At 43.8% G+C, this 12,919-nt stretch overlaps 1 protein-coding gene across 1 annotated transcript in view; it reads left to right on the top strand.

The window, feature by feature from the left end:
• Positions 1-12,919, top strand: part of LOC126198551 (hemocyte protein-glutamine gamma-glutamyltransferase-like) — a 394,601-nt gene that overhangs the window by 344,634 nt on the left and 37,048 nt on the right. The window contains exons 12-13 of the mRNA XM_049934974.1: positions 3,358-3,518; positions 11,035-11,174. Of these exons, the coding sequence (XP_049790931.1) occupies positions 3,358-3,518; positions 11,035-11,174 (301 nt within the window). The remainder of the gene's footprint in view (positions 1-3,357; positions 3,519-11,034; positions 11,175-12,919) is intronic.

Raw genomic sequence — 12,919 nt, 5'->3', positions numbered from 1 at the left:
CAGAAACATCGCTACTGGCCTACAGTGTTGCTACCTAGTGACTCCTACTTCTCTTACAAGGAGACGGCACGACCGTGGGGTCCGGGATTTTTCCGAAATTTTGTGTGGTGAAAGAGTACCCCTAACACCGCACGTGGTTAAAATATTAGGACGCACTACCCGGAAAATCCCGGGAAAAATCGATACAAAGTTTCTTAGATGCCTTATGAGTATAAAATGTTAATCCATTGCCGCGCCGCCATCTGGCCTAGATGTTTGGGGCTCGGACTCTTGCGCCAGAGGTCTGCCGGCACGGTAGCTCAGCGTGTTCGGTCAGAGCGTTAGCTGCCCTCTGTAATAAAAGAACTGAGCTAATAGATCAACAACGAACTTAAATAGGTGTCTTACGACGTCCGCCCCGATCACATTCAACGAAGAAAACCGAACAAAATGTGATTTAGCCGGCACGGTAGCTCAGCATGCTCGGTCAGAGGGTTAGCTGCCCTCTGTAATAAAAAAACTGAGTTACTGGATCAACAACGAACTGAAATGGGTGTCTTTCGACGTCCGTCCAGAGCAGATACAACGAACGAAAACGAACAAAATGAGATTTTTTTTAAAAAAAAAGAAAAAAAAGGATGTCTCGGGTTCGATTCCTCCTCCGGCACTTTTTTTTGCTTTTGTCGCTTGCAAAATTGCAGCGCATTGTTACAGGAGAATCGTGAAATTGTATAAAAATTCATTCTGTAATCCACCATCAGTTATCGTCACCAATATTCCGAGACATGATCCAATATGCCTGGTTTGCCTCAAAATTATCAGAAAAGCAGAACATTTTCGTAAATGTTAATGGGGCATATTTTTGTACAGATTTATTGCAAACGCCCTGTGATTGTAAAACATCCGCTTTTATATGTTGCGCAAGATGTCGCAAAAATGATTGATTTGCTTGTTTTTACGATAATTACCACTGTGGTTCTTGTTTATAATTATTATATGTATAAAAATTGAATGTTTCCCAATCGAATTTATTATTCTGATTGAAAACCCAATGATTCTCAGTATATACTTTACAATGAAAAATGGAAAACCCACCGCCATTAATTGTGTTGTTGGACAAAAAGGAAATAATTTTTACTCAATAATGCAACTAATTTGTTAAAGATAATGTAGGTTTGGGAAACTTTCTGAATAATTGGTGGAATAACAAAAGAAAATGAAACAGAAGAAAAAAAAGGTGCCAGAGGAGGAATAGAACCCGAGACCTCTGGCGTAAGAGTCCGAGCCCCAAACATCTAGGCCAGACGGGGGCTCGGCACTGGATTAACATTTTATACTCATAAGGCTTCTAAGAAACTTTGGATCGATTTTTCCCGGGATTTTCCGGGTAGTGCGTCCTAATATTTTAACCACGCGAGGTGTTAGGGGTCCTCTTTCACCACACAAAATTTAGGACAAATCCCCGACCCCACGCTCGTGCCGTCTCCTTGTTAGTAACTGACGAGGGCGTGCTGAAAAATAAAAAGTGACCAACCAGCACCACTTGGGTTTCGGATGGGTTGAGCTTTAACCCTATATCCATTTTGATAGTACACGCTGGTCGGCATTGAGATTCTCGACACCTGTCTTTAGGGTTATTGGCTTTGCGCTTAGATGCAACCGGAGCTGATCAGCGTACGTGTGGTACTAGCAGTAGAAGAAAACTGATGGCACGTCATTTGCGTACAGTGAAAGGAGTACTACCTGTCTCTGCTGTGACTTTATGGTGCCGGACGTGACCCATTTGCTGGCGAGACGTCAGGTATCAGCGAAACCATGCACCTGGCGAGAAATTTAGGCTGCTGAGTTTGGCAAGTCGAACATTGCCAAAGGCTTTGATGAAGTCTAAGAAGCACATTGTGCGTCCAAGGCAAACTGCAGGTCAACTGTTACCTTTATTAAGGCAGATATTGTGCTGCGATGCTTACGGAACTTGATTTGTACTCGTCTAGTGGGTTTACAACATTACTGATATTTGAGAAAAAACCTTTTAATCACTTCTGCTGGTGCCAAAGCTCCTGTAGTGGTAGAATGGTGCATAGAAAATTTTTACTTGTTTACTACTAAAATTGCATTCCGCCATCCAGCATCAGATTCCCATCAGACCGACGAGAACGTTGACCGACGGCGTTGTTTAGAGACCGGTGACCGATCTCAAAATTACGCAGTTTGCGTCGCTACGCTGCCCGGATACTGATAGAAAAGATCGGTAAAAACGATCTTAGGAACACTGAAATAAAAGTTTGATAAAGCAGATTCGAACTGAACACTAGTACCGTTCAGTTGTTGCCACCAAATAATTCGTGGACAGTTCTCCTTCACTACAGCCTGAAAAAGTTGTAAAACACAGCATAATAAATTGAGAAGTGACGTTAATCGAAAAGGAAAGTAGGTTTTATGATTCAAACACCGCTATTATAAGTAAATTAACGTAATTATTTGACCAAAAGTTACAGATACGAGAGCGACACTTACGTATTATGAGACAGTCTTCGGAAACAAACGAGAGGGAGAGACAGAGAAATCAGAGCTCCTACTTTTATATAGTCCAAAATAAATTACGGCGACTTCCTTCAACTTGTGTTACAGTCCATTTTTTGTTTATCAAGTTTCGATATATCAACATTACTCTGGGACATTATTTATCGGAACAGCACAAAAATACATCCCCTGTATTCATGCGTGATCTTTTCTCCTTACTTTACAGCTTTATTTACGCAAAAAAATTTATTCTTAATGTCATTCAGCGTTAATTAAACATTTGTGGTATATTCCATTAATTATTCAGAAAGCAACATTTCAGGTTGTTTGTAATTAGGTAATGAGTCAACTGGTCGTGGACTGTACATTCCAAGGGCTTGGACAGTGCAGGAACAATACAAATATGTCGGTAATCAGGGGGTAGTGTGGGAACGTCCTTTTTAGGTAATGGCTTAACCAGTCCCTATTTCCAGGCCTCAGGCAAACTACTTGTAGTTAAGGAGTGGTTGAAGATATCTGTTACAGTGGGCAGTAGTGGGTCAACAATAAACCAATGATTTGGACTGTGATGACATGGTGTCCAGTAAATGCTAATCTGATGCGCGCGACGGCTTTTTTGACGGTACTGCGAGTAACATGCTTCAGATAGAAGTTTTCGTGGCTAGATTATGGCACTGGTATTTCTCTTTTTTCCCGTAGTTTTGTAACTGACTGCAAACACCAGTTCAGTCTCTCTCTCTCTCTCTTTCTCTCTCTCTCTCTCTCTCTCTCTCTCTCTCTGTGTGTGTGTGTGTGTGTGTGTGTGTGTACCGACTGTGACGTGGTGACAGCGCCCGCCCGCCTGCTCTCTGTCCGCAGAGGAGTCGCTGCGTCTGAAGGTGACGGTGGACGAGTACCTGGACAAGCTGGTGGAGTACTGCCAGCTGAAGGTCGCCGCCATCGCCACTGTCCTCGACACCAACGACACCTGGGCCGACGAGGACGACTTCGAGCTGACGCGTCCGCCGCTCGTCATGAAGGTGCGCGCCGGCCGAAACCTCTCGTGCCGCTCGTATTTCTTAGCAAGCCACTGACTTGTGGAACTGTAAACCGCACTGCTCTCCAACACTTGTGAGGAAGTGGTAGTAGTAACACACATCCATGAGTCGGGACCGATATAGATTGCTGTTCTTATTCTATGTGCTGTTCCCCGTGGGTATCAAATTCGCGGCGAAATTAGATTTTAAATTTTTGTTTAGTTTTCTTTACTGCCTTTTCTATGTGAAAAGTAAATAACAAACCAAACAAACGTGTCAGAGAACTCAGTATTGCTGATCCGAATTATGTGTGACTCAGGTTCCAAGTATGGTTCACATATAAGTATCGTCTTATATGATATAACGTGTCTCTCTAATACGTTACAAATCGACGGGGAGAAAACTCCAGTAAAAAAATATTACGTCTCACTGTATAAATGAAATAGATCAATACATATTCATCTTCTTCGACAGAAAAATGGAATTATGAACGTGCTGTAATAGACTCATAAAAAGGGTTTATATTGGCCGCTACTACTACCATTCATTCTCACGTTGCTTAGAATATTTTGTATTTTGTAATATGTACCGTGATGTGATATCGTAGTCAGAAACGTATGGTAATAGAAAAAATCGTGTAACCTAAATATCCATAATTTTTACTCTAGCGTTGGTTTAGTATCAGCTTGAATTCTACCTCGCTTGCGATAGAAAGAGAAGTATAATACGGATGAAATAATGTTTACTTTAATTGCTGGTTTGTTGTTAAATAATCACTCACACCTTTGGTCGTAATTAATTGTCCCTTTTTGACATATTCTGCCTGTGTGTTGTTTCCACCGTCTGTAATCTCGTGGAGTACACTGACAACACGCCCTTTATTTAATACATCATATTGCACGAGAGCCTGTACGGTCACCAAATCAAAGCTTAGCTCGGGTTCACTACCGACGCGTCTGTGTGGGTGACGTCTCACTCTTTTTAACGACTTGCGTACACTTCGGCAAACTGATTGATGTTAACTGTGGGGCATATCAGTTCTAAAAACAAACATACTGTTACTCAAAAATAACGAACATGAGGTTTTTTTTTAAAATACAGATCCATATCTTTTACGGCATATCATGGACTTTCTAATTTAGCGTCAGCGAATTCAAGTTACTGAAAAACTCACTGAGTTCTTGAAACTCATTCATCCAAGATATCATTTTCCAGTTTTTGGCGATGGATCAACATATTCATTTCTTTCGAGATGTTATTTTCGAGCTCTTCTCTAGAGTAAATAACACTACGACCTGTTTCTGTGGTATGTTTCGCTATAGTTGATTTGTTGCACTTGTTAAATCGAAAAGAGTCAGGATGCTCTTGGCAAAGTGTTTTCCACTTTCTGTATACATAGCCTACGAAATACTTGTTACAAGGATTGCATGTTATTTTGTATATCCCTTTACAACAGGTGACTCAGTGAAAATGTCCAAAACTTAAACAGAATGTAGGGAATGATCCGCTAAGCAGTTTGAGATAAGCGGCTTGCGGTCTAGAAATCTAAGTCAAAAACGTCGCTGTCGAAAGACAGCAAAATTGCTACGAGAATTCTGACATATGAGCAACAGAACTACAGAATATCTTGCGCAGCAACCGTCAAAACAAAATGCAGCAGGAGGCGTATCCGACGTGTGAACAATAAAGGTGATTATACAGTCAGTGTTAGACGAGCCTGGAATGTAGCCAACACGATGTGCTTCGGTTATGAAGAAGATGCGTTTATGGTTAGGCTGAACCAAAAACTGAAGTTACAGTTACGCTACGTTATCTTATTTCAGGCCTGTAAACTCGGTATGGTCAAACTCGTGTCTTCTTCCATTGTCATCGCGGAACCAGAATTTCTTACCTCAAAAGTCTTCATTTTTGCTCGCTTTCACTGAATTAACCTATGCACGGTGAACCAAAACTCCTCCGACAAACTGTCAGAGGTGGTAGCGTGGACAAAAACTAGAAAATTATGTCTAATAAAGATGAGCTCTAAAATGCATACCTTAACAGCAGTGAGCCCTTGTTCATCTTCGCTATTGTGACTCATCCCTCTTCTACTGAAAACTCTTTCCATATTTTGCGATGTGGTATTGAGGACCAAAACAAGAAACAAATGTCCAGTAAACAGGGGCTCTAAACTGCATACCTGAAGAGCAACGAGGACTTTTTCATCTACATTACTGTGAAACACATCGTTTATACTGAATAGGTGTTCATAGCTCTGCGCAGCTATGCATTTTAGAACCCTTATTTACCAGACATTTTTTTCTTGTTTTGCTCCATACTACCATGTCTCAAAATATGGAAAGCAAAGACTTTACAGTAGAAGAGACTTGTTTCACAGTATAGAAGACGAAGAAGTGTTCATAGCTCTTAAGGCTTGCGTTTTACAGCCCAAGTTTATTAGACATTTTTTTCAATTTTGATGGTTCGTTGGTTGATTGTGGGTCAAGGTTGTTTTGTTCCATAGTGTCGTCCCTGGAAGTTTGTCAGTGGAGTTATACAGGGTGTTACAAAAAGGTACGGCCAAACTATCAGGAAACATTCCTCACACACAAAGAAAGAAAATATGTTATGTGGACATGTGCCCGGAAACGCTTACTTTCCATGTTAAAGCTCATTTTATTACTTCTCTTCAAATCACTTTAATCATGGAATGGAAACACACAGCAACAGAACGTACCAGCGTGACTTCGAACACTTTGTTACAGGAAATGTTCAAAATGTCCTCCGTTAGCGAGGATACATGTATCCACTCTCCGTCGCATGGAATCCCTGATGCGCTGATGCAGCCCTGGAGAATGGCGTATTGTGTCACAGCCGTCCACAATACGAGCACGAAGAGTCTCTACATTTGGTACCGGGGTTGCGTAGACAAGAGCTTTCAAATGCCCCCATAAATGAAAGTCAAGAGGGTTGAGGTCAGGAGAGCGTGGAGGCCATGGAATTGGTCCGCCTCTACCAATCCATCGGTCACCGAATCTGTTGTTGAGAAGCGTACGAACACTTCGACTGAAATGTGCAGGAGCTCCATCGTGCATGAACCACATGTTGTGTCGTACTTGTAAATGCACATGTTCTAGCAGCACAGGTAGAGTATCCCGTATGAAATCATGATAACGTGATCCATTGAGCGTAGGTGGAAGAAAATGGGGCCCAATCAAGACATCATCAACAATGCCTGCCCAAACGTTCACAGAAAATATGTGTTGATGACGTGATTGCACAATTGCGTGAGGATTCTCGTCAGCCCACACATGTTGATTGTGAAAATTTACAATTTGATCACGTTGGAATGAAGCCTCCCCCGTAAAGAGAACATTTGCACTGAAATGAGGATTGACACATTGTTGGAGGAACCATTCGCAAAAGTGTACCCGTGGAGGTCAATCAGCTGCTGATAGTGCCTGCACACGCTGTACATGGTACGGAAACAACTGGTTCTCCCGTAGCACTCTGCATACAGTGACGTGTTCAACGTTACTTTGTACAGCAGCAACTTCTCTGACGCTGACATTTGGGTTATCGTCAACTGCACGAAGAATTGCCTCGTCCATTGCACGTGTTCTCGTCGTTCTAGGTCTTCTCCAGTCGCGAGTCATAGGCTGGAATGTTCCGTGCTCTCTAAGACGCCGAGCAATTGCTTCCAAAGTCTTCCTATCGGGACACCTTCGTTCTCGAAATCTGTCTCGATACAAACGTACCGCGCCACGGCTATTGCCCCGTGTTAATCCATACATCAAATGGGCATCTGCCAACTCCGCATTTGTAAACATTGCACTGACTGCAAAACCACGTTCGTGATGAACACTAACCTGTTGATGCTACATACTGATGTACTTGATGCTAGTACTGTAGAGCAATGTGTCGCATGTCAACACAAGCACCGAAGTCAACATTACCTTCCTTCAATTGGGCCAACTGGCGACGAATCGAGGAAGCACAGTACATACTGACGAATCTAAAATGAGCTCTAACACGGAAATTAAGCGTTTCCGGACACATGTCCACATAACATCTTTTCCTTATTTGTGTGTGAGGAATGTTTGCTGAAAGTTTGGCCGTACCTTTTTGGAACACCCTGTAGTTCACGCTGCATATGTCTTTACATGGTTTGTCATAATGTGCGGTTCGACCCCCACTCATTTCTACGAAGTCCGCATTAAAGTGTGAGTCATCGTATAACGGGCTGGATAAATCAGTTCCTAGTTTCGAAGAGGATGGGGTCATACCTCCTTCAATAGTCCACTGCCTAGTAAAGCGCCGTGAATTTCAGTCAAAGTACGGTGTTGATGACACCCTCACTTTTATATCTACGTAATTACTCTACAGTTCACGATAAAGTGACTCGCAGAGGGTTCATCGAACCATCTTCAGGATATTTCTCTAGCGTTCCACTCTCGCGAGAGAACAACGAACAATAAAATCTTTTCGTGCAAGCTCAGATTTTTCTTATTATGACGATCATTTATCCCTGCGTAGGTGAGTTGCAACAAAATATTTTCTAATTTGGAGGGGAAAGTTTTTGATTGAAATTTCATAAGACCCTTGCCGTAACGAAAAACGCATTTGTTTCAATGATTGCGATCCAATCCGCGTATCGTATCTGTTGTACTCTCTCCCCTGTGTCGCGGTGATACAAAGCGTGCTACCTTACTTTGAACTTTTTCGATATCGTCAGTCAATCCTGTCTTATACGGATCGCACACTGCAGAGAAGTACTGCGAAATAGGGCGGACAAGCGTAGTCCAAATGGTCTCTTTAGAAGACCTGCTGCATTTTCTAAGTGTTCTATGAATAAATCGCAGTTTTTGGTTGACGTTGCACAGACTATTATACACGTGAGAATTTGAATTAATTTGTAGACTGTGGTGACAAAGTCGTGGGATAGCGCTACGCACATCTACAGATGGCAGTAGAATCGCGTACACAAGATATAAAAGCGCAATGCGTTGGCACAGCTCTCGTTTGTACTCAGGTGATACACGTGAAAAGGTTTCCCACCTGGTTATGGCTGCGCGACGGCAATTAGCAGACTCAGAACGCAGAATACTAGTTGCAGCTAAACGCATGGAACACTTCATTCCGGTAATCGTTAGGGAATTCGATATACTGAGATCCGCAGTGTGAAGACTGTCTCGAGAATACCACATTTCAGGCATTACCTCTCACCACGGAAACCGCAGCGGCCTACGGCCTTCACTTAATGACCGCGATCAGCGGCGTTTGCGTAGAATTGTCATTGCTAACAGACGAGAAACACTGCGTGGAACAGCAGCAGAAATCAATGTGGGACGTACGCCTGACGTGTCCGTTAGGACAGTATGGCGAAATTTGGTAATGATGGATTATGGCAGGAGGTGAACTACGGGAGTGCCTCTGTTAACAGCACGACATCGCCTGCAGTGCCTCTCTTGGACTCGCGACCATGTCGGTTGGACATTAGACGACTTGAAAACCGTGGCCTCGTCAGATGAGTCCCGATTTCATTTGATAAGAGTTGATGGTAGGGTGTGAGTCTGCCACAGGACCCACTACGCCATGGACAAAAGTTGCCATAATGGTGTGCACTGTGTTTACATGGAATGGACTGGGTCCCGTGGTGCAACTGAACCGATCTTTGACTCGAAGTGGTTATAGAATGTCAAATCAGACACCTTTCAGATTTCTGCTTGCTATAGCGATCACTTCTACCATTATCTGCCGACCAGGTCGCCAGGTGATGGTTGAAGTGATCGCTACAGTAAGTAGAAATATACTTACTTACTTTACTTTTCCGTGTCCAGATCAAATTTTATTTTTCCAATAGTTAGTCACCGCTACGGCTTTTTCGTTGGCTTGTAGCAGGTCACTAAAACTGCAGGGCCCCGGCAGTAGTCGGCACATGAGCAGATGTGCCTCGTCTTGTAACTCTCCGCATCCGCAAAGGACGTCGTCATCGTTAGACAGCAGTCCCCACTTCACACATATTAGTTTTGCATCTGGGTACACCAGCCCTCAGCCTATTTAGTGTTCTCCACACTGTTTTGTTTCCAGGTGCCATTTGCTCTTTTGGTATTATCTGCAGTGCGGTTTGTTCATTCTCCCATTTACGGACTCTATTATCTTCCTGTGAACCCTCAAGGATCTTGGTTCTTGCAATAAAGCTATTTCTAGACTTAAGCCTCCGAGCCTGAGTGGCGTGCCCATTAAGTGCGTGTCGAGAATCTGTTACTTTCTTTGTTCTCTCAGAGTCTGCTGCCACCTGGCTTCTGATCTTGGAAGGGGCAATTCCAGCAAGTAGGTACAAATACCCGTTGGTGTGGGTCTGAGACAGCCTGTAACAATTCGCATTGTCTCATTTACACTTACATAAACCGGTTTAGCATGTGCAGATGCTTCCCATACTGGCGCTGCATAGTCTGCTGCAGAAACACACTGAGCAAGTGCCGATGTTCTCAGTACTGATGATTGAGCTCCCCATTCATAGTTTGTCAGCCTGCGGATGATGTTATTCCTGGAGCAGACTTTAGCCTCGGTGTTTTGGCAATGCTGCTTGAAGGAAAGCGTTCCGTCATGTACAACCCCAAGGTATTTAGGTGCTGGACAGTGCTTTAGCTTCTTACCTTGCCATGTAACGTCGAGCTCAACTCCAGCATCTCTATTGCGCAGATGGAAAGCACATACTTGGGTTTTGTCGGGGTTTGGCTTGAGGTGATTGGCGTCGTAGTATTGAGCCAGTTCTTCAAGCGCTCTAGAGAGATTTCCAGATGTTGCATCAAAATTACTAATACCAGTGTTCGAATTCTGGCTCCTGTTCTGACCAGAACCGAGGTGGAATATTCCTACACGTTGGTCGGAGGCCTGCAGATGGCGTAGAAAGTCGCCAAAACTGGTAGCCAAATAAAATAAGTTTGGAAACGAGACGACTGAAAGGTGTTTGATTTGACATTCTTCAAAGACCAGCCGAGTTCCATAACCATCTCTGAAAAGACGGACGTACAAAGAGGAAATGGTTATGTTCGGATACTTAGAGACCAACTGTGGCCATTCATGGACCTCACGCCTGAAACAACGTTCGCATGTCACTGGGCCATAATTGTTCCCAACTGGTTTGAACAACATCCTGGATGATTCGTGCGAATGATTTGGCCACTCAGATCGCCTGACAGGAAACTCGGCGAATATTTTTGGGACACAATGGAGAGGTCAGTTCGCGCACAAACTCCTGCACCGGTAACACTTCCGCAATTATGGACGGCTATAGGCGCAGCATGGAACATTATTTCTGCAGGGGACTTGCGACAACTCGCTGAGTCCGTGCTACGTCGAGTTGCTGCACTTCACCGGAAAACGGAGATCCAACACGATGTTAGGAGGTATCCCGCAACTATTGTCATCGCGGTGTAACTGTAATCGTTAATTGAGCTTAAGAGTCTTGTGTGTGTGTGTGTGTGTGTGGAAGCGCTGGCTCGGTGACGCGCTGATGGTGTTGAACCTGCCGCAGGTGGAGGATGACAGCCTGACGGTGGGCCGCGCCGCGGTCATCAGCTTCAGCCTGAAGAACCCGCTGAAGAAGCGGCTCACCGGCTGCCGGCTGCGCTACGAGAGCCCCGGCCTAGTCAAGGCCAGCGTCGTCGACTACAGGTGAGCCCCACACTCCAGCTGGCCGCACACCAAACTCGCCGTCAGCTCTAGAGATGGGTAGTTCGCGAACGAACGGGTGCAAAGGAACTGTTCACCAAGATGAACGAAAGGACTGAGGAACGAATTCCAAGGAACTATCGGTTCATAGTTCACCTCGGTGGCGGCGGTCTACTTATAGTTCCCGGGAACGAGGAACGATCGGTTCATAGTTCACTAGTTCACTTCGGTCGCGGTGGTCACTTCTGCAGTTCTCGTTCCAGCCTCGGTCGCGTGCTCGTCTCAGTCTCGGTCTCCCTCGGCCGCACTCGTCGTTCTTCGCATGACCACCTGTTTCAGTTCCACTACCGACTGCTCCTAGTTAGTTCAGTACCCAGTTGCTCGTTTCGTTCACTGCGCTCGCCCATTTTAAATGTGTTCCAAACTGTTCTTGCACTTGGTTCTGGCTATTGAGCATCGACGACCGGTAATCAAAAAGAATTTTATAGTTACGTAAATTACATAAAAATCATGTTGTATGTAATAGGTACGTCTTTTCAGGTAACAAAAGGGCATATCAGCTCACTTCATTTTATCGATGAACAGCAGAAGACATACTTATAACAAGGCAAGTTTTTTTCTGTTAGTCATATATTTCTTGGTTTCATCGACTTGATTTAGCAACTAACTTTCAATAATTTGCTTAATTTTTAGTGTAAGATAATTCATATGAAACGATTATCGTGTATGTTTCATATACAAAACATAACATTTAGGAAGGCTCTAATTATTTTTAAGATTGGTTCTTTCCACTTTGCATTACCTGCTAGTTTGGTTTCTATGAAAAAAAAGTGGGTTGTGGGTCATTTTGGCTCAGTAACAAAAGCGGTGCCTCTCCATTTGAAAAGGCATAGATTGCCATAAAATCGTATTTACTTATTATCTCAAAAACATTTGTTCAGAAGGAGCTTTCAAACCAAAAACTTTATTACTGCGAACTTTATTATTATTATCATTATTATTGCTGCATTAACTTTAATAATGCAACATAAAAACCTAATGTTTACTAAGCGTGTGACACAAGTATGATGATAAAACCACATTTTATTCCATGATTCCATAAAGTCTCCACTTCGCCTACGAACTCTGAGACAACGTGAAGTATATATAGGGTGTAAACGATTAGTGTTTACAACGTAGCATAGCTATGTAGTAGAAGTCGAAACGAAGAATTTTATACAAGACACTTGTGGTCTACACTCCTGGAAATTGAAATAAGAACACCGTGAATTCATTGTCCCAGGAAGGGGAAACTTTATTGACACATTCCTGGGGTCAGATACATCACATGATCACACTGACAGAACCACAGGCACATAGACACAGGCAACAGAGCATGCACAATGTCGGCACTAGTACAGTGTATATCCACCTTTCGCAGCATTGCAGGCTGCTATTCTCCCATGGAGACGATCGTAGAGATGCTGGATGTAGTCCTGTGGAACGGCTTGCCATGCCATTTCCACCTGGCGCCTCAGTTGGACCAGCGTTCATGCTGGACGTGCAGACCGCGTGAGACGACGCTTCATCCAGTCCCAAACATGCTCAATGGGGGACAGATCCGGAGATCTTGCTGGCCAGGGTAGTTGACTTACACCTTCTAGAGCACGTTGGGTGGCACGGGATACATGCGGACGTGCATTGTCCTGTTGGAACAGCAAGTTCCCTTGCCGGTCTAGGAATGGTAGAACGATGGGTTCGGTGACGGT

This window comes from Schistocerca nitens, chromosome 8 (genome assembly GCF_023898315.1).
Source record: "Schistocerca nitens isolate TAMUIC-IGC-003100 chromosome 8, iqSchNite1.1, whole genome shotgun sequence".
Taxonomy (NCBI): domain Eukaryota; kingdom Metazoa; phylum Arthropoda; class Insecta; order Orthoptera; family Acrididae; genus Schistocerca; species Schistocerca nitens.
This window is presented reverse-complemented; position numbering and strand designations above follow the sequence as displayed.